Raw genomic sequence first — 27,774 nt, 5'->3', positions numbered from 1 at the left:
ATTGATATACTATGATAGTTTTTGTTAATATTTTGAATTTGATTTTATTTTTATATTTTGTTTTCATTTTAATTTTAGTTAGTTTTAGTGATTTTGTTGTGTTTTTGTCTAATTTATAATTTTACTATATTTAGTACTAAATGAAAATGAGCAATGTTGCTTTAGCGACTAGCTGAATGTTTTTTTATATATATTGTATTTCAGTGACCTTTTTTCCATTTCAAGTAATGAAAATGTTTTAGTTTTACTTTGTTCAAATTTTGTTTTAGTTACCGATAGTAACCCTGCAAATGAATCACGAGTCAAATCAATATTATAACATATCTTCAACAGTAAACAAGTTAACTCCTTCACGTTGTGCATCATCTTGATGTTTTTGGAGCACAGCCTTCTCATATATTTTCGCATTACTCCATGTTTCTTAGTGCATGGCTAAAAGTGCTGGCCACAGATTTATCTATTTTGGTACAGCACAAACTAACACTGTTAATTCCTGATTCAACCATCCTTTGGAACAAGACTAGACATGGTATTAACAGGAGGGAAAGAGGGTTGGCTCCATAAACTAATTTGTCATTTACCCACAAGCAAAGCCTTCAATTAGAACAACAATACCCCGTAAAGTCTCAATGACAGACGTAAGACCAGGTCCCTTCATGTAAGTGCCTTAAAACCACCTCTTAAGCTTTATTACAGACTTGTGGAATAGCCAGGAAAGCATGCAGCTTTGAAATTCCCACATGGCAAGATGTTTTCCATGTAGTAATGGTTGTTAACACACTGCATAACAACCGCCTGTATTTACTTAAAAAGCAAGGCACAGGTTTGGCTCATGGGCGCTTTTATTTAGAACAGGCTTACGGGAAGTATCTGAAGAAATTAAGAGAGAAAGAGAGAGTTGTGAGAAAAACTTCTAGTTAGAACAGCTGCAGAAAGAGTGAGTACAGAATAAATTAATGTTTAGAAGTTCACGAAAGGAATCGGTCACCCTTGAATTTATATAATTTTCATATGCCATCGCAAACCTGTATACTGGGCAGAATGTCTAAGCTGCTTTCTTCCATACAATGAAAATGGATTCTGATTCATACTGTCAAGCTCCAAAAAATAAATAAATACATAAATAAAACTTTCAGGTAGTGATAATCTGAAAGTAACTTTTTACCAAAAGATCAAAGTCGAAATGAAAGTTTTAATTTGGCAGAAAACAAAAATAAGGTTTATTTAATAATCAGTTAATTAATAAAGTTAACTTAATAATCAAAATTCAGGCACATAAGGACATTTTTGTGTTGTTTTCATGACAGATTTATTCAAACATACAGTACATTAAATACTAAAGACAGGTTAAGGAATATAATGTAATATGTACTGTATATGTACTATATTTAGCAAAATGCTCCTCAAGTTTTTTTCTTGCAAACTATTGAGCTATTGACATTAAATGGTTTTCCTGAGGTAAATGTTAAGTTACTGTACGTAATACATTACAAGCTTCATAAAGCTTGTTTACAAGGTGTTTTATTGACGTTTTACCGTGGTTGAAATACTAATTGAGCAATTACTTGAGACATATGTATAATGTCTCAAGTAATTGCTCAATTAGTATTTCAACCACGGTAAAACGTCAATAAAACAGCTTGTAAACAACTTCTGTAAGTTCAGGTGTACTGCTTTTTTCAACACATCTTCTGATGTCATTTCATGCTATATACTGTATAGTAGTAAAAAGAAAGTAATGATCGGTTCACGTGCTACAGCGATCTGTTTCCACCACACATTAAAGATCATCGAAATGGTATTTATGGTTTGAATTTCATGATAAAATTGACAGAATTTAAAAGCTGAGACTTAATTTCATATTAAAATTAACAAAGCACAAAGCTTATTGAGATTAATGGATGGCAGGCGCACACAAAATAATTATTAGTGAACTTTTATTCATGAATTAACTGAAAACAGCATGGACTAAAAGATAAAAAAAAGTGAGAAATCATTTTTGTCAACCTGGCCCTAGCATCCACACAGCTGACATGTTTACCTGTTGTAGCATATATCAACATTGTGTGCATGAAATAGACACTGACTCGTTCAAAACACACAGATGGAGAAGTGCTAATTAAACATTACTGTTTGCTTAATGATTGCCACACTCCGAATCGGCAATTCATTTTCACTTGAATATTTACGGTTTGCAGGAACTTCACCACTAATCACAGGACTTTGGAATATAGTATTCCGAGCTTAGTACAAAACACTGACCACTGTTAGTTGTTTGGAAAAGACCAGCTCAGACATTCTGCTTTAAGTCTTATTTTGTGTCACGAATGAAAGAAAACAACATGAGGGTGTGTAAATGATGACAAAATGACTGTTCTTTTAGGCAGAGAGTCAGCACTGACTTAATAGTTCTTTGCAGTTAGTGGGAAGTACTTCTAGATTACTATAAAACTGCTGTAAAGGGGGTGATTTTGCAACATTTTAGCCCGTCATGACTTTGTTAAAGTCTCCTCCGAGGATCACATGACCCAACTCATAGCTTTGGGGATTAAAATGTTTAGATAAAGCTCTTTAAACAAACCAATCCACATTGACCTTGAAGACTCACATATGCCCCTTGCCCTTTCATTGACTTTATAATTACAGAACCTTTGCAATCGCCAAGAACTCAGGGCCATGTATGACCTGTGCATGATCTTTTCATGTTGTACATCATTTGCATGTGTCATGATAGATGCAGCTGTGTTTCTGGCTGCACGCTGTAATCATTAACATGTGTTTTTACGTCATCAGTAACGCCTGTTTTCACAAGTGCTCCAAGGGATTTGACTGTGGAGTCTGGATCAGATGTCCAGATTCCGTGCAGCGCTCAGGGTGAGCCCACACCTATCATCACATGGAGCAAGGTTAGATCCATTGGCTGCCACATTCCCCAACAACTGGTCATCCAACCATTTCTGCCACCTTTGTCCCAATGGGACTATTTTGACTTTGTAACCAGACTCATTTAAACAATCTTTGGTCCTGATCTACAGGATGGAGTCCAGATTACAGAGAGTGGGAAGTTTAATATAAATCCAGATGGCTATCTGGAAGTGCGTGACGTGGGGCTTGCCGATGGGGGCCGATACGAGTGTGTAGCCCGCAACTCAATTGGATATTCATCATCTAGCATGGTGCTAACAGTCCAAGGTAAGAACTGAAGGCCATAACCACATATTTAGGATTTGGAGGTGGGTGATAAAACGTAGGTATTTAGTGATTGACCATTGAAGCACACATTTTTGGTCGACTGCCAGTAGGTATAATGTTTTTTGCATTCAAAAATACCTGGATAGAACATAACAAAATGAGTTTAGGGGTCTTGACTCATTTTTCAACATTGAAATGAGCAGTTCAGTCATGAAAATCTAGACTGCCGCTAGCTGATAGATCCTTGACATGTAAGGTATGTTCAACTTCGGCTCCGGCTTGTTTTAACCAATCGGCAAGATTTGCCAAATGCAGACGGGGCGGAGTTCAAATATGAGTATTTTGTGTATTTTATCATAGATGAAGTAGATTAGATGCAATATTTGTCAAATGTACAGATGTTTCAGACATTTTCATGAAGCAGTTAGTGGAGATGAAGATGTGAGAATAAGCACGAAAGCACGCGTCATTCTGAATCCGACCTTTCGTAAAACAGCTGTGTCTGGAGAAAGCACTGATGTCATCATCCAGCTCAGCTCAGTTCTCATCCAATAGTGTCATTGCAGTCAAGTCCAAAATATTGCAAAATATTAAATTTCCCAAACTATGCAAGCCAAAAGGCGACAGTGGCAAGGAACCCAAACTCCATCGGTGACAGAATGGAGGGGAAAAAAACATTGGGAGAAAACAGGCTCAGTCGGGAGACCGGTTCTCCTCTGGCCAGACGAGCAAACATTGTGTGGTATAATTCCAGGCTGCATTAAAATTCAGATTGTGGATTGAAATCATTCAGATATTTCGTCCAGTTGCTTCTGCTTGAAGATCGGGATACATTACGGCATCATTTGGTGGAAGAGAGATCTTCATAGGGGTCTGTCTCTGAGCTCGTCTAGTTGCCATGGACTCTGCTGACACACCTGTATTTTGCTATTGTTCAAATGGTATACTACACAGCACAAACTGATCGACCTTTGATAAATTTACAACAAATGAGATTACTTTCTCAACATTTGAAAGTCTGGTTCAGTGTTTGTTGTAAGCTAGTCCTACAGCGTGCTATCAGAGTATGCCTGAGGTCCTCCACCTCCCCAGCTCCACCTGCCTAGATCTGCTACAGGGTCTTTAAGTCCCCAGTATGCTCACAGTGAAGTTATTTTTTGTTTTTCACTTGGAGTTAAAAGGAAGATCATAACACCTGAGCAGGTGTGTACTGTTCTGACGGCAAACATCTCGATGCTGTCCATAATTATGTGCTGCGCACCTTCCTCTCGATAACACAGTAAACACAAACAAAAATGACAGCAGTGAGAAAACAACAGTTAAGCATCTGATCATAGCAATGGATTTGTTTCCACGAGCTCTGCAATTCAGTCAAGTCACGTCATATTTATTTATATCGCTTTAAAACAAGCAGCTTTAGAGTGTTAAACATGAATAAATAGTGTCAGCTGCTTTCAATTAGAATTGCAACTTCATTTTCTAAAGTATTTTCATGTGTACAGCAGCTCTCCTGTGTGTTCATGTTTTTACTCGCGTCTGACGTTGACGGACTGAACAGAAGAAATTAATTGGAGATTTCCATGATGAAGAAGGTGGAGCCTCTTCATCAGCCACACCCAGCTAATACCTAATCGCCACGGACCAGTGCTAGTTTGAAGCTGTTTAAAAGCCAGAGCGAACTTTTCGCGAAAGCTGTTTCAAACTCCAAATGAACTTCGTTTTGGTTTGATTAGGTTCAAAGTTTTGTTCAACTAGATTTTGTCACACCAGTTCACTCTTTGATTTTTGCTCAGCAGATCAAGTACGCCAAGACCTCACCATACTGGCAATCCTAAAATTATAACTTGTCATATATATATTAACATGCTAAAAGTATTCTGAGTGTTGTCATGACTGAACAACTTTTAACCTGACAGATCCTGCAGACACAATACAAGAACGTATCCTGTATGGGTGGCTCCTAAGTTTACCAGATTGACAAATTCGATTGAATGGATTGCTGTGGACTGTAAATCAGTAATATATTGACTCCTAAAACCACTTGTTGTAATGTTTATTTACTCATCTGACATATTATATGTATGAGACTTTCTTCAATTGGGGCCTTTTCTCAGCAAATATTTGATATGTGATTCATTTGAGTTGATTCATTAATTAATTGGCATATCATGCAATTAATTCAGTTATGTTTTTATTCTATTGACAGCCAATAAAGCTTCATAAAGCATCTTTTGAAGCTCTATGTCACTAGGCGCGTTTCCATTACAGATTTGCACAAAACTTTTGCGATTTTTTTTTTTTTTTTTTTTTTTTTTTTTTTAAATATCGACAAAAAACTATTTCGAAATGACGGCGTTTCCATAAACTGATGTTATGCGACTAAAACTTCATTTTTTCCTCCCGCGATTAGTAAAATCTAGGGATGTCCCGATCCGATCCACGGCATCGGTATCGTGCCGATACTGGCCCAAAATGCTAGATCGGATATCGGAGGGGAGAAAAAAAATTATCCGATACCTATGATCGATACCCATTAGGGGTGTAACGGTACGTTTTCGTACTGAACGTGCGTTCGGTGCATGGATTTACACAGAGAATACACGGTATAAAAATAAATAAATCTCGCGTGCACATTAATTAATGTAATACGGAACTAACGTTACTGTTAGATACGCGCATATGCGGGTTCTTTAGGGACATCTAATCTGTAGCCCGCCTTAGCTCTGAACGTGCGTCTATTTCGCTTCAAACGCTCACTTTATCATTATACGCGCGCGGCGCGTCCTATTCGCTTTGGACGTGCGAATGCATTCAAACTGTTCAAGCATCGAACTAGACACGATAGACGCAAATTTGACGCTCTATTCGCGTTTTGGTGTGAACGCAGCAAAATGAACAGGCTGCGATGTCAAGATTGCAATGCTGGAATGTGTGTGTGTCAGAGAGAGGCACGGGCGCGATCGAACAGTGAAAACATAAAAACATACTCCGTCATTTTCATACAGGACATCATTAAAACTGCAAAAAGTGTTTAGCCTACTTGTATTTGTGTAAAACCCAACATTGTGCTTTTGTCAAACTGTAAACTCTTGTCAAACTGTAACTGTCACCCAACCAAAATCACACACACACACACACACACACACACACACACACACACACACACACACACACACACACACACACACACACACACACACACACACACACACAGTTTAAAAGCAAAAATTATCTCATCTTTTGGACATTCATCATTGCATTGGTTTTCATTTCTTGTCCTAAAACAGAGCACTAATCTGTTTATTTTTAAGTTACACATTCTACATTGAATGAAAAAGAAAATCAAATGTGTTTTTAAAAGTAGTATTATTTTATACAGAAATAAATTATTTATAATTCAGATGAGAATAAAGTTAAAGTTAATTAAAATTTTAAGGAAACAAATTTTGATCTGAAATATAGCAAATTAATTTAAATTCATTCAGGTTGCCAAACATATCTCGAGGTCTTTTGAATAAAGGCTGGCAGTCTTTCATTATCAACTGTTGTTGTGGACTATATACTGGAGAAGTATTTATTCTCCATTTGAGTGAGATGTTTTTATGTGGCTAATTGAGCAAAGTGCTTCCATTATATTTTATTATTATTAGTATTAGTTCAAGAATAAAATAAAAATATCGGATTGATATCGGTATCGGCAAATAGCCCAAGCTGTGGCATCGGTATCGGTATCGGAAGTGAAAAAGTGGTATCGGGACATCCCTAGTAAAATCATTCCAAAAACCATTGCAACCATAGTTCGAATTACAGGGGGTACTGGGGGGTACTATACCCCCCAATGAAGACCAAGTACCCCCCAAAGGGACAGAAATATCAGTTTTGGGGGGGTCAGATATATTTTCTGATATTGTGAAAAAATGTAATTACAGTTACAATACAAGTCAACTCACTGTAGGATAGTTTTAATGTACAGCGATTTCAGACACCCCTATTGTGGACCGTACCATTTTTAACCACCGTGGCGCTAGAAGCAACGGAGATAGAGAACGACTTCAACTTCTCACGCAAGTGTCAGTTGAATGACAAAACGCTAGTTTCATAAAGTATCATTCTTTTCAACATTCCTTATTTCTATATACAGAAATATTTAAAATAATCTAATACAGTTATAATTTTCAATGTAAATTATTTAATTTTATTGGTAACAGCCTAGTGTCTAATTATTTTAATTGAATATATTTATCAAATATAAGAATTTGAAATGAAAGATGGAGCATTCATTTAATAAAATTAGGGGAAAATGCCCTTTATAAAGGTACAGAAAATTATTCTGAGTGTTTTCAAACAGTGACGTAATGAAACATTGACAATTTAAGTTTGAAGGGAGTAAAGCCTCTGTTTAGGCTATTAAGGAAATGTAATTTTGCCAAAAGAAGAACTTTTATTTTAAATAAATGTTCATTTTAAATCAGCCTACTTCAGTGTGATATGTTACCATATTATCATGCTTAACACTAAGAATTTGAATAATTGTAATGTGATGATCAGATGCAGATATCTAAATCAAAGAATATAGACGGTTTGCGGGCGGATTATTTATTTTTAATAGTGGATTCGGGTGACTCAAAGTGCACCAGATTAATTAATTTATCTTTAAAATGTACAAAATTTTCTCCCGGGGGGGCATGCCCCCGGACACCCCTAGAGATACCAAGCTCCTCCAACAAAAAAAAAAAATGTGGGAAACATATTAGGCTATATATGATGATCTACAAAAAATACACAGTTAATTATCTTATTTTAGACCATGTTTACACCTATAAACATGTATATGTGTGTTGCACAACACATGTTACACTTGGCGATCACGGTAGAGATTGATATGGTAGTAGTGGACCATGATGGTCATAGAAGAAGTGAAGGAGCAGTACCCCCCAATTATGGTGGGGTAATTCGCACTCTGATTGCAACGGACGTTGGTAGGTTTATGTACTAATCCCAGCCACTGCACTAGCCATTATTATTAATCAAAGGAGATGTATGTGTGTTTTCAAAGCATTAATGATAAGGAACGACCCTTATTATACTTGTGAGCGGCACATATGAGGTGTTTCTGGGTGTTTCTCCCTCATATCTGCTTCGAGGTCTTGATTGTGGCATTTATTTGAGGTTTAGAATCCAGTATTCCTGTAATTCTTTTGTCTTTTATGAATTTAATAAAGAACTCTGTCTCGTCTTCTGTCCAAACATACCACGTCATCCACATCAGGTGACCTGCAAATGCGCATAAACTGTTTCCATTGCAGTTTTGCGAAATATTTCTTTTTCGAATTGCCTGAAAAACCTCCTCATGCGAGCGTAAAAACTTTTTTGCGATAAATGCCAGTTTTTGCAAAATTGACGTGTTTCCATTGGGCGTATTTTCAATTTGCAATTTCAATTTGCGCAATTTGAGGGGTAATGGAAACGGGGCTACTGTCAGTTACCATATGTCATAATTATTGAGTTTCTGTTCAGTTTTCCTATCCAATGTGCAGATTATAATTTTCAGTGAACTCCAAGCTTTTATTTATAGTGATGTTTGTGTGATTCTAGTCCCACAGGTGAGCAGGGAGGGTGATCCATTTGTCTCAACGTCCCTTGAAGAGGCCATTCGGAGCATAAACAGCGCAATAGACTCAACCAGGAGGCAGCTCTTTGACGGGTGAGCACTCGGTGCTGCGGGCAAAACATGCCAAGAAAACAATTCCTACTGCTGTGAGTCACAATGCCGTAACCCATCAGGAATTTTCTGGGACCATTTATGCCTTGGACAAAAGCTGGTCACTGCGGAATGATTCCTAATTTCTCACTGGAAGGGGACCCTGCGCTTTGAGCTTGTTAGTGGGGGAAGGGGGGGCGAGGTATTTTGTCTGTCGAGAACATTGCCAGATCACGTTAGAGTTGCGGGCTGGGCTCATTGAGAGTGTTTTTGTTTCATAGCTGGAGAGGATTGCTTTAAAGACTAATGCTTTTTGTATGAAGTCTGAGAGATAATGTTATTCTAGTAAAGAGAGAATGTCAAAGATTTTTCCTTACTAACCTTGAATGACCTTTAATGCTAATATTAGTTGACATTTTGACACAGCTTGCCAAGACATTAAAGCATATTCAGTCCAAGACAACTGGTCATGGGTGAAAACCTTGAAAAAATCTGCCCATGTGTTTGGCACAAATTACCTCAGATATATTGTTGTAACCTGGCGTATTCTTAGTTCACAAGAGATAATATGTGAAGTGAAGCCAACTCTCTGAAGGATAACAATTATATTAATGCTGCAGACTTTGATGTTCTTTAGCCTTTGTTTGAATCATCCCCAACAGCTTTGGAGCCAATTATTACTGTTGACGTTGGAAAAGCGCTTATTCTTTGTTTGATCTGGTTCTCTCAAATAACCCCAATAAACACTGAATTAGAGTTGACAGTTTAATAGTTATTGTGGCATATATAGACAAGGTTGTTAGGCTGCTTTTTTTGTTTTTTTTTGTAGTCAGCTGTTTAACATTTTAAGAAGCCACTTGTTAGAACATGGTTGCAGTCATATGTTTTGCTCAATTAACTTTAGTTTAAGTGTTATGGAAATTTACTGAGCATTATTTTATTTATTTATTTTACTATTAGGGCTGCGAAAACTACTTAAAGGTAGGCAGAATCAATGACTGCACTTTGGGGAAAATGCATTTGAAAGCAGTGTTTAGAATGAACTTCAGTGGAAAAAAGTGGATGATCCAAGTTGTCCAAAGTATGGAAGCACTTTGTATTAAACGCTTGAAAGGAGGTCATGTGCGTATGTGGCCATGTCAAGTGCTTTGGCAGATTGATTATGCTGGTCAATGGTGTTCAGATGTGCTTTTCACTAGGACATAATTTACAAATTTGTTGTAATAGTCTGTCACCATTCTAACATAATGTGTGTTCCTGCAGAACATTCGACCTCTAACTAAATAAGTTTGTGCTTTTTATTTATCATTTTGTGAATTTAAGCAAGACACTATATGTGACCCTGGATCACAAAACCAGTCATATTTGTGGCAATAGGCAACAATACATTGTATGGGTCAAAATTATCGATTTTTCTTTTATGCCAAAAATCATTAGGATACTAATGATACTACTTAAATAAGGCAACAAAATGGAGGAAGAATTTTATTCAGAAATTCTGATTTCTGATCTGTAAATGTAAGCAAATTAGTACATATTTAATTAGATAATGTTTCATTTGCATATTTAAACATAACATTTCAGAAAACTTGTAATGCAAAAATGTTTGCAATTCTTTATGTAATCAATCAGCTGGGGAAGTATGATGATATCTATAAAAATATCTTGCCTACAGTTTGAAAACTGTTTAAAGAGATTGAGAATGATTTTGAATCGATTGATTAATAAGAAATTATGAGATTGATCTACCTACTAATCTGTCCGTCAGACATAATACATGTCTATAGTTTGCGATTTTGTATTCTCTTCCAGAGTGAGTCTGAATGGCTTTTGTGAATGTGGAAGTTAATGTGTTCTCCACCATCATCAGATCTCCTCGTACCCCTGCCGAGCTCTTGGCTCTGTTTCGTTACCCTCGGGACCCCTACACAGTGGAGCAGGCCAGAGCTGGAGAGATTTTTGAGCAGACCCTACTTCTTATCCAGAGGCATGTCAACCAGGGCCTCATGGTGGACACGAATGGAACAGGTATCTCACACCACCATCCCGCTCTTCAAATTTTACATATTTCTTTTTTTTTTTTTTTTTATTAAAATATCCAACTAATATATGGCAAAAGAAATGTCTGCTTTACTAAACGGTCAGCAGACACTGTGGCGCTTTGTGCTGCAGAAGACACGACTCACTGTTTTTTCTGGTTATGACAACAGCACAGCTTTCATTGCCACACTATGGCAAAATGGCCCCACATGTTTGGACAAGCCTTGTCCCAATCTGAGCATTTACCCTCCGGACACATTCACTGACGCAAATACCATGAAGGGGTCAACACAACTCTATCCAGGCACAATTACTTACATCTATCGCTGACTACCCTTGGGTTAAAGAAGTGCACTTTAGCATGCTTTTTAAAAAAAGGTACTTATTATGGAAGTAATATACTTTAAAAGAACAGATCAAGTGTGAACTGAATATAATTTTTTCAGACTCTTAATTACATGTTATTTAAAATTAAATGAAAATGTTTTATAGTTTAAGTGATAACATATCTTCCTTAAAAAATGATCACATTTTAGCATCAACATCTTAATCCTTTAAGTTTTAACACATGACAAAAGTCTGCACTCATTTCTGCAATTTTTGTTTTCTATTAATTATATTAAGGAATTATATTTATATATTATTGTACTTACAACCATTTTAGATAAACCTTCCCCTAAAAGGTACATAAAAATATAACTGTCTGTTGCTGTCTAAGTGGATGATTATTGGCAAGAATAAACTACAAATTGGACGAGACGCTATGATGATAGTTAAAAGTTTTTCTACGGTAGACTACCCTTGTGAAAAAGAAGTGTGCCTAATTGAATTGAATGTGCACATGTATGTAGTGTACTTCAAATCATAATTATTAGTTATATAATAAAGTGATAATTAAAGTATATTTTTAAAAAACTGTACTTGCAGATAATGTATTAATGAAAGTAAAGACACAAGTGTGAAGAGAGTACACTTTCATGAGTTTAACACACGTCTTTTTTTTTAAGTGAACTAATTGCATTTAACGTGAATTTATGCTTACACCAATGTGTGGTTTTTAGAGTCATTAAATGTATATTAAAGAGTAGAGTTTCTAAGAACTTGACTTAAATAAAAATATTACAGTAAATAAATAAATTAGACTAAAATAAAAATATATTAGTTAGTTATTAATATATAAAATATATTAATATAAATATTAATAATATTTAATATTAATATTAATACATATATTAAAATAAATAAAAAAAATTATTAATATAAATAAATAAATAAAATGTTGGTTAAAATCTAATAAAACAGATACATTTAACTGTACATTACTATAGTGAATAGAAAAAATATACTAATGTAACTTAATAGAAGCTAATTTTAGATTTTCAATGTATAAATTGGGTATTTCTAAAAGATAGATACCCTTTTAAATTTTAGGATGATTATATTTGGAGCTCCGTGGCTTGGTTTTGGTTCCATGGTTCCCTGAGAAGGGGAACAAGACACTGCATCCTCTAGAGGACACTATGGGAAATGCCTCCGTCATGACCGGTGTCTGAAGCATGAGTTTAAACACGACATTGAACTTGAAATTGGCCAGCGACAGCCTATGAGAAAGACTTAGAAAGTCCAGGTAACTAAAACTTAAAATGTTCAAAAAGGTTATAAAAGCATTGTAAAATGAATCCATATGTGGTTTAATCAAAGTCTTGTGAAGTATATGATGACAGGATTTTGGGTGAACTATTCCTTTAATGCCTTTCATTACAACTGCATTTATAACTCTTTACAAAATAATAGGAGCACAACACTAAATATTTTTTTAAGGCTTATTTTTTTATTTGTTTTGTAAGATACTTTTTTAAATGTGGTCAACATTTTACAAGATGCCCACTCTTTCCTAACTATTTTACAGCCTACCGCTACAATGACTTGGTGTCTCCGCGTTTCCTGGATATGATAGCTAACCTGTCTGGCTGCACGGCCCATCGACGCATCAACAATTGCTCGGACATCTGCTTCCACCAGAAGTATCGCACTCACGATGGCACTTGTAACAACCTGCAGCACCCCATGTGGGGCGCCTCGCTCACTGCCTTTGAACGCTTGCTGAAGTCCGTCTATGACAATGGCTTCAATCTCCCACGTGGCACCACTGAAAGATGGCACAACGGCTTTCCTCTGCCACTTCCACGTCTTGTCTCCACCACCATGATCGGCTCAGAAACCATCACCCCAGACGATCGCTACACACACATGCTTATGCAATGGGGCCAGTTCCTGGACCACGACCTGGACTCAACCGTCGTATCCCTCAGCCAGTCGCGTTTCTCCGATGGGCAGTTGTGTACCTCGGTGTGCACCAACGACCCACCTTGCTTTCCCATCATGTTTCCACCCAACGACCCACGGCAGCGGCGCAATGGAGCACGGTGCATGTTCTTTGTGCGCTCCAGTCCCGTTTGCGGCAGCGGAATGACCTCTCTGCTTATGAACTCTGTGTATCCCCGCGAGCAAATGAACCAGCTCACATCCTACATTGATGCTTCCAATGTTTACGGCAGCTCGCATCACGAAGCCGAAGAGATTCGTGACTTGGCCAGCCATAGGGGCATGTTGCGCCAGGGTATCGTGCAACGCACTGGCAAGCCGCTGCTCCCCTTTGCAACTGGGCCACCAACAGAGTGCATGCGGGATGAAAACGAGAGTCCCATTCCTTGCTTTCTAGCTGGTGACCATCGTGCCAATGAGCAGCTTGGGTTGACGGCTATGCACACGGTTTGGTTCCGTGAGCATAACCGAATAGCCAGTGAGTTGCTTCGTCTCAACCCCCATTGGGATGGTGACACCATTTACCATGAGGCACGGAAGATAGTCGGAGCCCAGATGCAGCATATAACCTACAGCCATTGGCTGCCTAAAATACTGGGTGAGGCTGGAATAAGACTAATGGGTGACTATAATGGCTATAATCCCAATATCAACGCTGGCATCCTCAACGCTTTTGCCACTGCTGCCTTCCGCTTCGGTCATACGCTAATTAACCCCATTTTATACCGGCTCAATGAAACCTTCCAGCCCATTCAGCAAGGACACATCTCACTTCATAAGGCTTTTTTCTCACCCTTCCGTATTGTGAACGAAGGAGGCATTGATCCTTTGCTCCGTGGTTTGTTTGGAGTGGCAGGAAAAATGCGAGTGTCCACTCAACTGCTTAACACAGAACTTACCGAACGCCTTTTCTCAATGGCGCATGCGGTGGCACTTGACCTTGCAGCCATGAATATCCAAAGGGGCCGTGACCATGGTATACCCTCATATAATGACTACCGGGTGTACTGCAACCTCACCTCTGCACAGACTTTTGACGATCTGAGGAATGAGATTCAGAACCCCAGTGTGCGAGAGAAGCTTCAAAGGTTAGCCACATCCATTGTTATTGAAAGACACAGTTAACATTTTCTTGGTGTAACGGTCTGTTCTGCTCCCAGGCTCTATGGTACACCTCTAAATATCGACCTGTTTCCTGCACTGATGGCTGAAGAGCTGGTGCCTGGCAGCAGACTGGGACCAACCCTCATGTGTTTACTGGCAACCCAGTTTAAGCGCCTGAGAGATGGTGACCGGTAAGACTTTTTAAATTCAGTTTTAATTGAAGGTCCTTTACGTCCAATCTGCTAGCAATCACATTATTTACATTGCACAAACTGATTGGTCTCCGCTGATCCTGCAGCCAACGAGATTACTTGCTCAACATTTAAATAGTCCGATTAAGTGTTCGTTGTAAGCTGGTCCTACACCACGTTATCAGAGTTCCTTTGAAACCCTCCACCTCCGCCATTTCCACCTGTCTAGATCTGATACGGGATTTATGTACGCATATGCACACAGCATCAACATATTTTACATTCTCACAGCAGTGTGTCTGTTTATCTATTGGCAGTGGCAAGTCCATACGTGCTACTGCCAACTAGTGTTGTCATGTTTGAAATGACTTTCTTTCTTCCGATGAACATAAACAGAAATTTTTGGAAAATTAATCCATCTCTGTAAGTCCATATAATGCAAGTGGATGGGTACCTCAAAGCTGACACTTCAATAACCATGCAAAACTAATATGGCGGTAATCCACATGTCCCCAGATGATGAATCAATGTCTTCTGAAGCTAAATGATAGGATGTGTGTGAGGAAAATACTAAACGTAAACTTTTTTAAATTATAAATAATTTCCAGCAATCTGTGTCATTAGTTTTGTTCACTCATGAACCTGTTGCATTATTTGGACTCGCTTATTAAAACCTTTATTTGTGATCTGCACAAGAAAGAAAGTCAAATATATGTCACTTTCTCAAAAGATTCATTTATACGATTGTAGGTTTTGGTATGAGAACCCTGGCTCCTTTAGTCCAGCGCAGTTGACCCAGCTGAAGCAGGCGTCGCTTGCCCGGGTGCTGTGTGATAATAGCGACAACATCACCCGCGTCCAGTCAGATGTCTTTAAAGTGGCTGACTTCCCTCACGGTTATGGAAGCTGTGACGATTTGCCTAAGATTGACCTACGTATGTGGCAGGACTGCTGTGAAGGTACGAGACTTGGATTGCGTTTTCCCCAAAATATAAAGTCAGTTTGCCATGACATGGTATTTGAGATTTAGCATCAGTTCATTTATTGGCCTCACATCAGTGTCAGGGTTATATTTAGTTCCATTGTGTTTTTGTTCATTAATCTGTTTCTTGTATATTTTTTTCAGCTTAGCTTTCATCGTTTCCTAGTTAGTTTCTGTAGTTACTGATTATTGTCACCTGTGTCTTGTTTAGTTTCCTTGTTAACTTGTGTGTATGTATACTCTTGGTTCTGTTCAGTTCTGTTCTGTTCTGTTCACTCCTGGTTCTGTATGTTATTACCACCACTATATTGGTGACAATCAGTCACCAAATTTTCAGCAGCCATTGCTCCAGTCTTCAGTGTCAATATGCTGACTTGATTCTCTATTATTATCAATTATTATATGGTTCTTGTTATCAGTGTTTACATTTGTTTTTACTGCTTAATATTTTGTGAAAGCAATATTATGAAAGAAAAAATATCAGGTTTCTTTGATTGAAAGCTCAAAAGAACAGAATTTATTTTAAATGATTTCTGAATGATCATGTGACACTGAAGACTGGAGGAATGATGCTGAAAATGCATCTTGTATCACAGGAATAAATTACATTTTAAAATATATTCAAATAGAAAAAGTTATTTTTAAATTGTAATAATATTTCACAATATTACTGCTTTAATTGTATCTTTCATCAAGGTGAGCATAAGAGACTTCTTTCAAAAACATAAAAAAAATAGTTGTTCCTAACTTTAGTGTGTATTTATTTATTTATTTGTTTATTTATTTATCTAAAATCTATGACAAGAACATTTATATGAATTTTGACTCCCAATTGCTATATACTACTAAGTTGAATTCTCTTGAATAGAACATCTTGAAGATTTAGTACTGTACAAACATTAAAGGCTAGTAATGTTGTAATGCTTTTGATTTCGGAGGGGGAAACTGTTATTTTGACGAAAAGAAATGTTTCCCGATCAGCATCTTTTGTTTACTTTTATATTTGTAATCAGATGGAAGGGTTCAGCAGAATTAAAGGTTTATGGGAACTTCTTGATTCTAATCTCGCAGCCATATCCTCTGCCTTGACACGCTGCCAACTACAGGCCCCATCAATGTAGCCATTTATCTGACATTGGTCCTATGGACTTGCACTACAATGCTCTGTTCTGACAATCCCCACTGTTTATGTTTAGGTTTTTAAACATTGGTTTTTCTGATGTGGTAAACAGTGAGTTGATTCTTAGATTTAAAGGAAAGGTAAAATGAGTTCAGGGTTTTCTGGTCAAGCAAATTTTTAGCTGAAAGTTTTAAGCTCAAAGTTGGTATAGTATACTTAGGAAACTGTGGTAGTAACAAACTCTTTCTGCCATATTTCTAATAACTGTTGATTACAAATAATTATATTGTATCATAATGTAGTATATTATAAAACTCTAGTAAACATAACATTTTAATATATTACATTAAATCATACTGTTTTGGTAATGAGTTTCAGAAGCTCGAAATACCTTTATCGAGAAGGAGGATCTTATCAATATTAATTTGTCCTGTTGTGTGACAATTTCTCAAGATTTTCTCGCAATTTTCGTACATTGCGTCCATTCACACATGCCCAGTCTCTCTCCAATTTATTCAAACAAATGGTGCACTACTTTATTTTATTTGAGAATTCTATCTAATGTCCGGCATATAAAATAATGAACAAATTAACCGTTATTATTATCCATCGTCACATTATTTCTTGTTTAACATTGTATGCTATAATATGCAACACACTGATAAAGCATTCATAAAAGCAGCATGAGAATATAGAACTATCTATTGGTGGCTATTGTCTACAGGTCTTTTGTCAAGTGTGTAGTGTCCCATTTGGCAAGGGATCATCTTCTGTCTTTACCATGTGGCCTGTGTTTGCAGCACTTCATATGTATCACTAAATGACCTCTAAATGTCCTTTAGGCTAGTATTGTTTGATATTTGAATGTTCTTATTGCTGTTTTTCCTGCATCAAATAAAAGACTGAATATCTTGCACCTGCAGACTGTCGCACTAAAGGTCAGTTCAATGCCTTGTCATACCACTTCAGAAGCCGCAGGTCAGCGGAGCACAGCTATGCAGAGGAGAAGAAACCTGCCAGCAACATCACTGACAACAGCAGGTACAACTCACATTCTCCATTTACAGTCAGCCTGTCATTTTGTAAATTCTAATGAAGTTAGTGATAATCGTAATAGTAATAATGATAACACTTTACAATAAGGTTTACATTTGTTACATTGGTTAACATGAACTAATAATACAAAATTCTGCTAAAGCATTTATTAATCTTAAGTAATGTTAATTTCAACAATTTCTAACACATTATAACAATCAAAAGTTGTTGATACTATTTAATTGGCCTGAGTTAACATGAACAATGATTGTAATGATTGTAATTGTGTTTTTATTAACTAACAAAGATAATAATAAATACTGTAGCAAATGTATTGCACATGGTTGATATTAATTAATGCATTAACTAACGTTAAGGCCATGTGTCCACCAAAGCATTTTTTCCAGAGGCTAGCTAATTGTACTAATTGTTTTCAATGGGAGCGCAACGTGACGAGGCGCTGGGCGTCTATTTCACTCTGAGCCCTGAGCACTTTTTTTTTTTTTTTTTTTTTTTTTTTTGACAAATGTTCATCTTTGCTCAACACTGTCACTTTTTACCCAACCGTCCAATCACAGTGGAGGAGGGGTGAGACAAAAACTGAAAAAATAAAAATAAATGCTCCGCCACCGAAGCGCTCAAGCGCCCACAGCAAGGCGTTTTCAGCTGGCTAAAAACTTTGGTGGACACACGGCCTAAGTAATGTAACCATATTGTAATTAATAATTATTCGAGAATTGTAATTAGTCAAAGAACATGGATGCTTTAGATTACAATATTTTGGATTATTTATTTATTTTACTTTTAATGAATTTGGTTTTTCAGCACTTTGGAAGATGCTCAAACTGCAGTAAACGTAACTGTATCACCAAAGTCAAGCACTGAACCCTCCATTAAGGATTTCCAAGACTTTGTTGCTGACATGCAGAAAACTATCACAAGTTTACGAAAACAGGTTAGGAGACATTATTCACTTGGTACATTGCAATGCCGTGCATATTTATCTATTTATTTAAACCTTCTGAAAACCTAGTCGCATGTATTTGTGAATGAATTGGTAATCTGAATATTCAAGGATGATTAAGATCTGCTCTGCTTTTACTGTCCAGTACACCAGGCCAATAGTCAAACTTTCCAGACGCTCTGATTTGAATCAAAAGTCAAACTTTCACATGGCAATCTACCGTGACATTACAAATAATATCTGCCTTGTTTCTTATGTCCACTTCACGCCATATGTTTAAAGTCTATCAAATATCAAATAAAGCGATCCTCTGTGAACTAAGTAGAACTTAACTAATTCATTATTCTACAGATGACTGTATTTTTGCCAAGTTCCTGGATCAACATCTTTTGTGGCTGTCAAACATAGTCCAAACTCAATCTTCAACATCAACCCTGCCCTAAAATCTTAATAAGAAGGTTGTTTGAGGACCAACAATAGATGTTGATTCAGAAACACTTTTTGCTTGGCAAAATACAAACCTTTTTGTAAAAAGTACCTGCTCACAATTAATAACGTCTCGGTTACTGATGTAACCCTCGTTCCCTGAAGGAGGGAACGGAAGACGTAACGGCGTTGTGACGACGTAATTGGGATCACTTCAGGGAGCCCTATCAACTTCGAGTGTCTACAGAACGAGCCAATGAAAGTTGGCGTGCGTGAATCGCGGGCGCACGCACACATTGTTTTTCGTCGACGTAACGTCGACGTGACGACGTAATTGGGATCCCATGGAAAACGCCATGGTTGCTGCCACATCCAGCGCCCTACGCAAGACTCTCAGACCCCCAACTGCTGGGGCGGAAGACCTGCGTAGAGGGAGTTCAACTGCTGTTCCATTATACCCCACACAGTGGAACTCTTGGATAACACTGGGAAAGCGTACCTCTCCAGGGGAAAGAACGCTGCGGAGCCACATCCTGCCCGAAGGGAGGTAACATGTGGAGAATACACATATGGACTGGCCGAGGGGGCAGTGCGACATATGGAATGTCACTGGGGTGGCTCCACCCGAAGGGGGAGACACACCGGACAGTGACGGCAGAGCAGACTCTGCCAAGGGAAGACACGGGCTCACCGCAGGGAGCTGGTCGTGGAAGAATACACATATGGGATCGCCGCAGGGATCACCACATATGGAACCCAGCCTAGCACAAGTTACACAAGCATACGAGCACTAGGCCTGGCGTCGGACGCTCTGCAACGTCCGACTGCCGAAGGGGTGCGGAGGAACTCACAGGGTTCGCCAAAGGGGAACTCGACTGGAGTAAAAAGCGCACGTATCCGTTCCTAGGAAGGGAGTGGCGCAGCAAGCCGACACTAGAGCGGGAACTTCGGTGTTACCGGCTAGTAGAAGCGAGCACACAGGAAGAAACCGGCTCAACACGTAAGCTATAAAACCTAGCGAACGTGTTAGGTGTCGGCCAGCCCGCAGCTCTACAGATGTCTGTCAGCGAGGCGCCGTGAGCCAGCGCCCAGGAAGAAGCGACACTCCTAGTGGAGTGGGCTTTCAACCCAGGCGGGCAGGGCACGCCTTGGGCTTCGTAAGCCAAGGCGATGACATCCACTATCCAGTGGGCCATCCTCTGCTTGGAGACAGCCTTCCCTTTCTGCTGGCCTCCGTAACAGACGAAGAGCTGATCTGAGGTCCTGAGGCTTTGCGTTCTGTCTACGTACAGACGCAGAGCGCGAACGGGACAGAGAAAAGCCAGGGCTGGGTCTGCCTCCTCCGAAGGCAGCGCTTGCAGGTTCACTACCTGGTCCCGGAAGGGAGTGGTAGGAACCTTGGGCACGTATCCGGGCCGGGGTCTCAGGATGACGTGAGAGATATCCGGGCCGAATTCTAGGCACGATTCGTCGACCGAAAATGCATGCAGGTCCCCTACCCTCTTGATAGAGGCCAATGCAACCAGGAGTACTGTCTTACAGGACAGAATTTTTAACTCAGCTGATTGCAGAGACTCAAAGGGTGGTCTCTGAAGTGCCGAAAGGACCAGAGACAAGTCCCAAGAGGGTATAGAGAGTGGGCGAGGAGGATTCAGTCTCCTCGCTCCCCTCAGGAACCTGACGATCAGGTCATGCTTTCCCAAAGACTTACCATCAACAGCATCGTGATGTGCGGCAATAGCGGCAACATACACTTTAAGGGTGGAGGGAGACAGCCTTCGCTCCAGCCCTTCTTGCAGGAAGGAAAGCACGGCTCTGATCGAGCAAGATCGGGGGTTCTCCTCATGAGAGGAGCACCAGTCAACGAACAGGTTCCACTTCAAAGCATAGAGGCGCCTCATAGAGGGGGCTCTAGCGGAAGTGATGGTGTCAACTACCGCAGGGGGTAGGTCACTTAGAACCTCCGCGTCCCGTCCAGGGACCAGACATGGAGTTTCCAGAGGTCTGGACGCGGGTGCCATAGGGTGCCCCGACTCTGAGAGAGCAGGTCCTCTCTCAGAGGAATGGGCCAGGGAGGGGCTGTCGCGAGGAGCACTAGTTCCGGGAACCAGGTCCGGTTGGGCCAATACGGCGCAACTAACAAGACCTGCTCCTCGTCCTCCCTGACTTTGCACAAGGTCTGTGCAAGAAGGCTCACTGGGGGAAACGCATACTTGCGAAGGCCCCGGGGCCAGCTGTGTGCCAGAGCATCCGTGCCGAGGGTCCCCTCGGTCAGAGAATAGAACAACTGGCAATGAGACGTGTCCGGGGCGGCAAACAGATCTACCTGAGCGGTCCCAAAGCGTCTGAAAATCAGCTGGACCACCTGGGGATGGAGTCGCCATTCTCCCGGTAGCACCTGCTGCCGTGAGAGCTCGTCGGCTGCACGGTTGAGCAGGCCCGGAATGTAAACGGCACGAAGCGACCTCAGATGCTTCTGACTCCAGAGGAGGAGATGGCGGGCGAGTTGTGACATGCGGCGGGAGCGTAGACCACCTTGGCGGTTGATGTACGCAACGGTCGCAGTGCTGTCCGTACGGACCAGTACGTGCTTGCCTAGTAGCAGCGTTTTGAAACGGCTCAATGCAAGACGTACTGCTAACAACTCGAGACAGTTGATGTGCCAATGCAGTTGAGGCCCCGTCCACAGACCTGAAGCTGCATGCCCGTTGTACGTGGCCCCCCAGCCGGTGGTAGAGGCATCCGTGGAGACCACAGAGTGCCTGGACACTTGTTCCAGGGGAACACCTGCCCGCAGGAACGAAGGGTCCGACCACAAGCTGAGAGTTTGGCGACAGTGCGGAGTCACTTGGACCCGGCACGAGCCGCTCTGCCACGCCCATCTCGGGACTCGATCGTGGAGCCAGTGTTGGAGCGGCCTCATATGAAGCAATCCGAGCGGCGTAACCGCGGCTGCAGATGCCATATGCCCCAGGAGCCTCTGAAACAGTTTCAGTGGTGCCGCTGTTCTGCGTTTGAGCGTGCTCACGCAGTTCAACACTGAATGGACACGGGCCTCGGTGAGGCGCGCTGTCATGCTGATCGAGTCCAACTCCATACCGAGAAAAGAGATCCTCTGCCCGGGGGTGAGTTTGCTCTTTTCCCAGTTGACCCGAAGCCCTAGGTGGCTGAGGTGACTGAGCACCATGTCCCTGTGTTCGCACAACTGCTCTCTCGACTGGGCCAGAATAAGCCAGTCGTCGAGGTAGTTGAGGATGCGAACACCACGCTCGCACATGGGAGCAATGGCCGCCTCCGCGACTTTCGTGAAGACGCGGGGCGACAGGGCCAGCCCGAAGGGTAAGACCTTGTACTGATATGCCCGTCCCTCGAACGCAAAGTGGAGAAACGGTCTGTGTCGAGGGAGAATCGAGACATGAAAGTACGCGTCCTTCAGGTCGATCGCTGCAAACCAATCTTGGGGACGGATGCATATGAAAATGCGTTTCTGCGTAAGCATCTTGAACTGTAGCCTGTGAAGGGACCAGTTCAGGACGCGCAGGTCCAAGATTGGTCGTAACCCACCACCTTTCTTGGGTACAATGAAGTACGGGCTGTAGAAGCCAGTCTTCATATCGGCTGGAGGGACCGGCTCGATCGCGTCCTTCGCCAGTAGGACTGCGATCTCCGCCCTGAGCACCGGGGCATTGTCCGCCAGAACACGGGTGAACAGGATGCCCCTGAAAGCAGGGGGGCGCCGGGCGAACTGAATCGCATAGCCGAGTCTGATGGTACGGATGAGCCAGCGAGACGGGCTGGGAAGCGTTAACCAGGCTCCCAGAGACCGAGCAAGCGGGACTAACGGCACCACAGACGTACCCGGGGTGGGGCAGCGCGGCGGAATGCAGGGACCCGACTCGGACGGCACAGCGGCCCGAAGTGGGGTCTGAGTGTGTGGTGCAGCACATACCTGCTTCCGTCGAAGGGCAGAGTGAGTGTGTGGAGGCGACAGCACGTCCGGAACACAGCCACTGCTGCTCGCTGGCAATGAAAGAGGGGCTCGGGAGTGACAAGCCATGGCGGCGTTGTCGACTGCCAAGCGCACCCTCTTGGGGCCCAGAGGTTTCAGAAATTGCTCTTTTTTTGAAAATGTGGGCGGAACAAAAAGAAAAGGAAACAAAAGATTCTCCGCCCAGCCCTCCACCGGGGGAAGGAGTGGCGCCTTCGCCATCTCCTGAAGAGCAACTTGATCCACCTCTGGGCCGCCCGTCTCAGGGTCGTTTGCACCGTCGCTTGCCTCCTGGTTTGGCAGCGGCCTGGACGGGCGGGGTCGGCTTCCTGCGGCTTGCTCCACGCTGAGGCCTGGATGATGGCTGCTGCTGCTGGGGCTTAGCGGGAGCGGAGGACACCGCAGAAGGCCGACCACGGCGACGAGCAGACGGAGGGTCTGCGGCCGGCGGACGGGTGGGAGCAGCAGGGGTCCGCCGGGGCAGGATGTGCCGGATGGCCTCCGTCTGCTTCTGTGCAGCCGAGAACTGTTGGGCAAAGCTCTCGACCGCGTCGCCGAACAACCCAACCTGGGAAAGAGGGGCATCCAGGAACCGATATTTATCGGTGTCCCTCATATCCGCCAGGTTGAGCCAAAGGTGGCGTTCCTGGACCACCAGAGTGGACATCGCCTGACCAACCGAACGTGCGGTTTCCTTCGTCGCCCGGAGGGCGAGGTCGGTTGCCACACGGAGCTCCCGGAGGAGCTCTGGGTCAGAACCACCCTTGTTCATGTCCATGAGCGCCTGGGCCTAGTGGACCTGCAAAAGCACCATGGCATGGAGGGCGGAAGCAGCCTGTCCACAGGCCTTGTAAGCCTTCGCCGTTAGACCGGACGAAAACTTACAGGCCTTGGACGGGAGGCGTGGATTACCCCGCCAAGAGGAAGCGGACGCCGGACACAGCTGCATCGCGACGGCCCGCTCCACTGGGGGGATATCCACATACCCCTTAGCTGCCCCGCCGTCGAGGGTGGCGAGGGGTGAGGAGCCACTAGAACAGCTTCGGGCACTATACGGTGCCTTCCACGTCCTAGAAAGCTCCTCATGCACTTCCGGAAAGAAAGGTACCGGGGCGGCGCACTGAGAACCAGCACGGCCCGCCCCGAGAAACCAATCGTCCAACCGAGAAGGTTCGGGACGTGGTGGAGGATTCCACGCAAGCCCGACCTTCTCGGCGGCCCGGGAAAGCATAGCAGTCCATTCTGGATCCGGCTCGGACAACGCTACACACCCCGAGGGGGGCAACGCAGCAGAGTCGTCATTTCCAGAGGACAGCTCCCCCTCCGATGCTGCGATCGACATCTGGTCATCAGCCGGAGCCCCAAAGGAAACGGTTGGTCGTTCCGGAGAAGGACCAAGGCGTCCACCAAGGGGCTCCAGTGGCGACAGCGCTTGTGAGGCGTGATGGGCCCGCGGAGGATGACTCGACGGGGAAGCCCTCACGGTAATCCTCAGATCACCCTGGTCATGCGCCAAAGTAGGTCTATTCTGCGGGGCAGAATAGACACTAGATCGGGGCATAGGCGAGGGGACTGCACCTCCCTTGAGGTAAGCAAGTCTCGATCTCAGCGCTGCGATAGTCATATTCCCGCAATGGGAACATGAACTATCCACAAAAGCTGCCTCAGCGTGTTGAATGCCCAAACACGAGAGGCAACTGCTGTGGCCATCTGCTGGCGCCAGGGAACGACGGCATCCAGAAACGCACAAGCGGAATGACATCTTGAAAAAGACGCAGGGTCACGCTTGTGTTGCTCTTTTAGTAAAAAATAAAAAAGGATTTAGAACTCTCTTTTTGTGTTGAGGCACCCAGGGGTAGCCGCAGTGTGAATGCACACACAGGGGAAACGCACACCGAACCGACACACACAGACACAGACACAAACACAGTGCTGTGAAAACAGCAGTTGAGAGCTGCAATGCTCGCGGCCACCGCTGATCGCGCCGTCACACCAACACAGGAACAGAGAGAGATGATCCTCTTTGAAGTCTTCAAGGCTGATTCTCATAGACAAAAAAGTCTCACAGAAACTCGGCTCCGAAGTGAAAGACAATGTGTGCGTGCGCCCGCTTCCTGTTTATACCCGCGCGGCGGGGCGGGGGCGCGTGACGCGATTCACGCACGCCAACTTTCATTGGCTCGTTCTGTAGACACTCGAAGTTGATAGGGCTCCCTGAAGTGATCCCAATTACGTCGTCACGTCGACGTTACGTCGAACGTGAGCGACTGAAAGGGAACTGATTATATGACCTTCACCTTCAATCACTGCAACCAAAGAGCTCCAGTTGATTGCCATTCTTTTTTTCTTTTTGTTTTTGATATACAGAATCAAGATATGTATTTGTTCAACTTTTTTAATCGCTAATCATATTACAGTGAGTTCTTATGAATTACACAGCGACAGCTACGAGTTACTTTGTTTTTAAAATGTGATTCTCACACAGAAAATAAGACACTGAGGAAAGTGTCACAGTAAAGCTCTCTGAAGGAACAACTTGGCCCTGTACTAAATGCCTCATGCAAAGATCTGATAACCACATATTTTAGAGCCCACTTAAACAGAGCCATGAATGAATGCCCGTCACAAAAGAGTAGATATCAAACTAACATAGATTCAGCAATGGTATTTTAATTTTTATAGTTCATACTATTTTGTTTAGTGTCTCTCCACTGTCACGCTTTATAAAGCAATAGTCTGTCCCAAAAGTGAAAATTCACATTATATACTCACCTTCATGGAGTTAGGGTTAGTTGCTTTGCTTTGGATAAAAGTGTCTGTTAACTGCATAAATGTAAATATAAAATCTTGATAGGAAGGTTTTTGCTTTCTTCCGTGGAACACAAAGACTGTAGTTTCCACACAACTACAATGAATGGAGTAGGACGGCTTTTCAAGATTACACTGAAGCTTTTAAGCTTCATTAAATTTGTACATACACCTCATACATAAAGTCTTCTAAAGCCATATGACGTTTGTGTGTAGAACAGTCCAAAATATTATAGTTATTTAGTATTTTCTAGTGGTGCACTGTATAAAATTATAGTCAATAAGTCATGGCAACATGCTTTTCATCAAAATATTTTATCAAAATAATTTAACCAATTTTTTTTAGATTAAGCTAAACAAGAGTTTTTAAAAATTGAGTTGAAATGACCAATAGCCAATTTGAATTTTACATAAAAATGTAATTCAGCAATTGAGCTTTTGTTGAATTAGAAAAGGAAGGGTGTAGAGTATGGAGCTAGAATTGTCTCTATTACATGCGAGAAAACAAATGATCTGAGAGAGAGAAAAAAGTTTGAGAGAAAAAGTTATCACGCTGATTTTCTCATAGAACATAAAAAAATATACATTTCAATTTTTTTTAATTATTTCTGAGAAAAAAAATCTCTCAAAATACTCTCAAATATATATTTTTTGCTATCAGTGAGAAAACATTATCTCTAAAAAAAAAAAAGTGTTTCTCTCAAAACGCTTTTCTTTGCTCTCGATTTCTTGCTCTTGTGTCAGGGTGTTGCTTTCACTGTGAAAATTGTGTCATGGGCGGGGCCACGTTCCTATTGGCCAGTCGGGTGAGCATCGTCTTGTCTTGGGAGTCGAACCCCTAGGAGTCGAACTGCATCATTATATGTTCGGTTCACCGGCATAGATGCCGCCTCTGCCTTAGTTGAGCACGGACACTCCAGTGTTTGGGTAAGATGATGACACACACAACTCCATGAGTAGCTGGCTGAGCAAGTTCAGCTACTCTTCAGGTGCTTTGAGGCTAGCAAGTGCAAAGGTAGAAACTAGCTCACTACTCACTAAATAAGGAGTGAAACTATCTAAATCAAAACATTCATTTGGCATTTGATTTAAAAATAGTATAAACCAGGCAAATTTGCAAGTTTACCTAGCATGATGGCTAAGTAGTGATTAGCTTTACTAGCGATTAGAAAGCTAATAATATAATACACATTCATTCTTGAATATGAGTGCTATTTTTTAATGTTTAATCTTCAGTGATGCTGAACTTGCTCAGCCAGCTACCCATCGAGTTGTGTGTGTAGGGCTGTAGTCAAGACCACTTTTGTTGAGTCCAAGACCAGGACTAGTCGAGGACAAGTCAAGACCAAGTCCAAAGAGGTTCGAGTCCAAGTCAAGACCGAGTCCAGGACAGGACAGGAAAAAAAGTCTTATGCATGACATTATCAAGACAATCATTTTGGGTTATTATTTGTTGATCTAAAAGCAAAAACAGTGTCACAACACCCAGGATTTTTAAGTATAGATATTCTCCTTGATATCATATAATCTTCTAATCTAAAGAAAACAGAATGATGACATATGGTGATACTTCATAATAGCAGTGTTAGAACTGATATACAAACACCAACCCACTACTATTACCACTGCTAGGTACTAGTACTGAACATTTGAGCAACTAAATGACAATAAGCTTCACTCCAGTAAAATATATCTGTGATAATTTCTTCACGTTAAACCGAACTTTTATTTTGACGGGTTTCTGAGCGTATCTGACGATGAAATGCTGAAGATGAACGTGCACTTGAGTATGTGTAACGTTAGTACATGAACCTGCACTCATTTGCAGAGACTCGCTGAACATCAGACTTTGATAGCAGTCTTTCACAGTCACTAGTCCATATAGCAATTTGATATTA

The 27,774-nt window shown here is 41.7% G+C and overlaps 1 protein-coding gene across 3 annotated transcripts in view; it reads left to right on the top strand.

Annotated features, from left to right (window-relative positions):
• The window catches only part of pxdn (peroxidasin), a 121,008-nt gene that overhangs the window by 71,224 nt on the left and 22,010 nt on the right, over nucleotides 1–27,774 (top strand). For all 3 annotated transcript variants that reach the window (XM_081347627.1, XM_081347626.1, XM_081347628.1), the window contains 9 exons: nucleotides 2,794–2,906; nucleotides 3,036–3,192; nucleotides 8,788–8,896; nucleotides 10,764–10,921; nucleotides 12,843–14,346; nucleotides 14,419–14,553; nucleotides 15,304–15,512; nucleotides 17,579–17,696; nucleotides 18,516–18,645. In XM_081347627.1, coding sequence (XP_081203753.1) covers nucleotides 2,794–2,906; nucleotides 3,036–3,192; nucleotides 8,788–8,896; nucleotides 10,764–10,921; nucleotides 12,843–14,346; nucleotides 14,419–14,553; nucleotides 15,304–15,512; nucleotides 17,579–17,696; nucleotides 18,516–18,645 — 2,633 coding nt within the window. The remainder of the gene's footprint in view (nucleotides 1–2,793; nucleotides 2,907–3,035; nucleotides 3,193–8,787; nucleotides 8,897–10,763; nucleotides 10,922–12,842; nucleotides 14,347–14,418; nucleotides 14,554–15,303; nucleotides 15,513–17,578; nucleotides 17,697–18,515; nucleotides 18,646–27,774) is intronic.

Source organism: Scardinius erythrophthalmus, assembly GCF_964197995.2.
Source record: "Scardinius erythrophthalmus genome assembly, chromosome: 19".
NCBI lineage: Eukaryota > Metazoa > Chordata > Actinopteri > Cypriniformes > Leuciscidae > Scardinius > Scardinius erythrophthalmus.
Note: the sequence above shows the minus strand (reverse complement) of the source record. Positions and strands in the feature narration are given on the sequence as shown.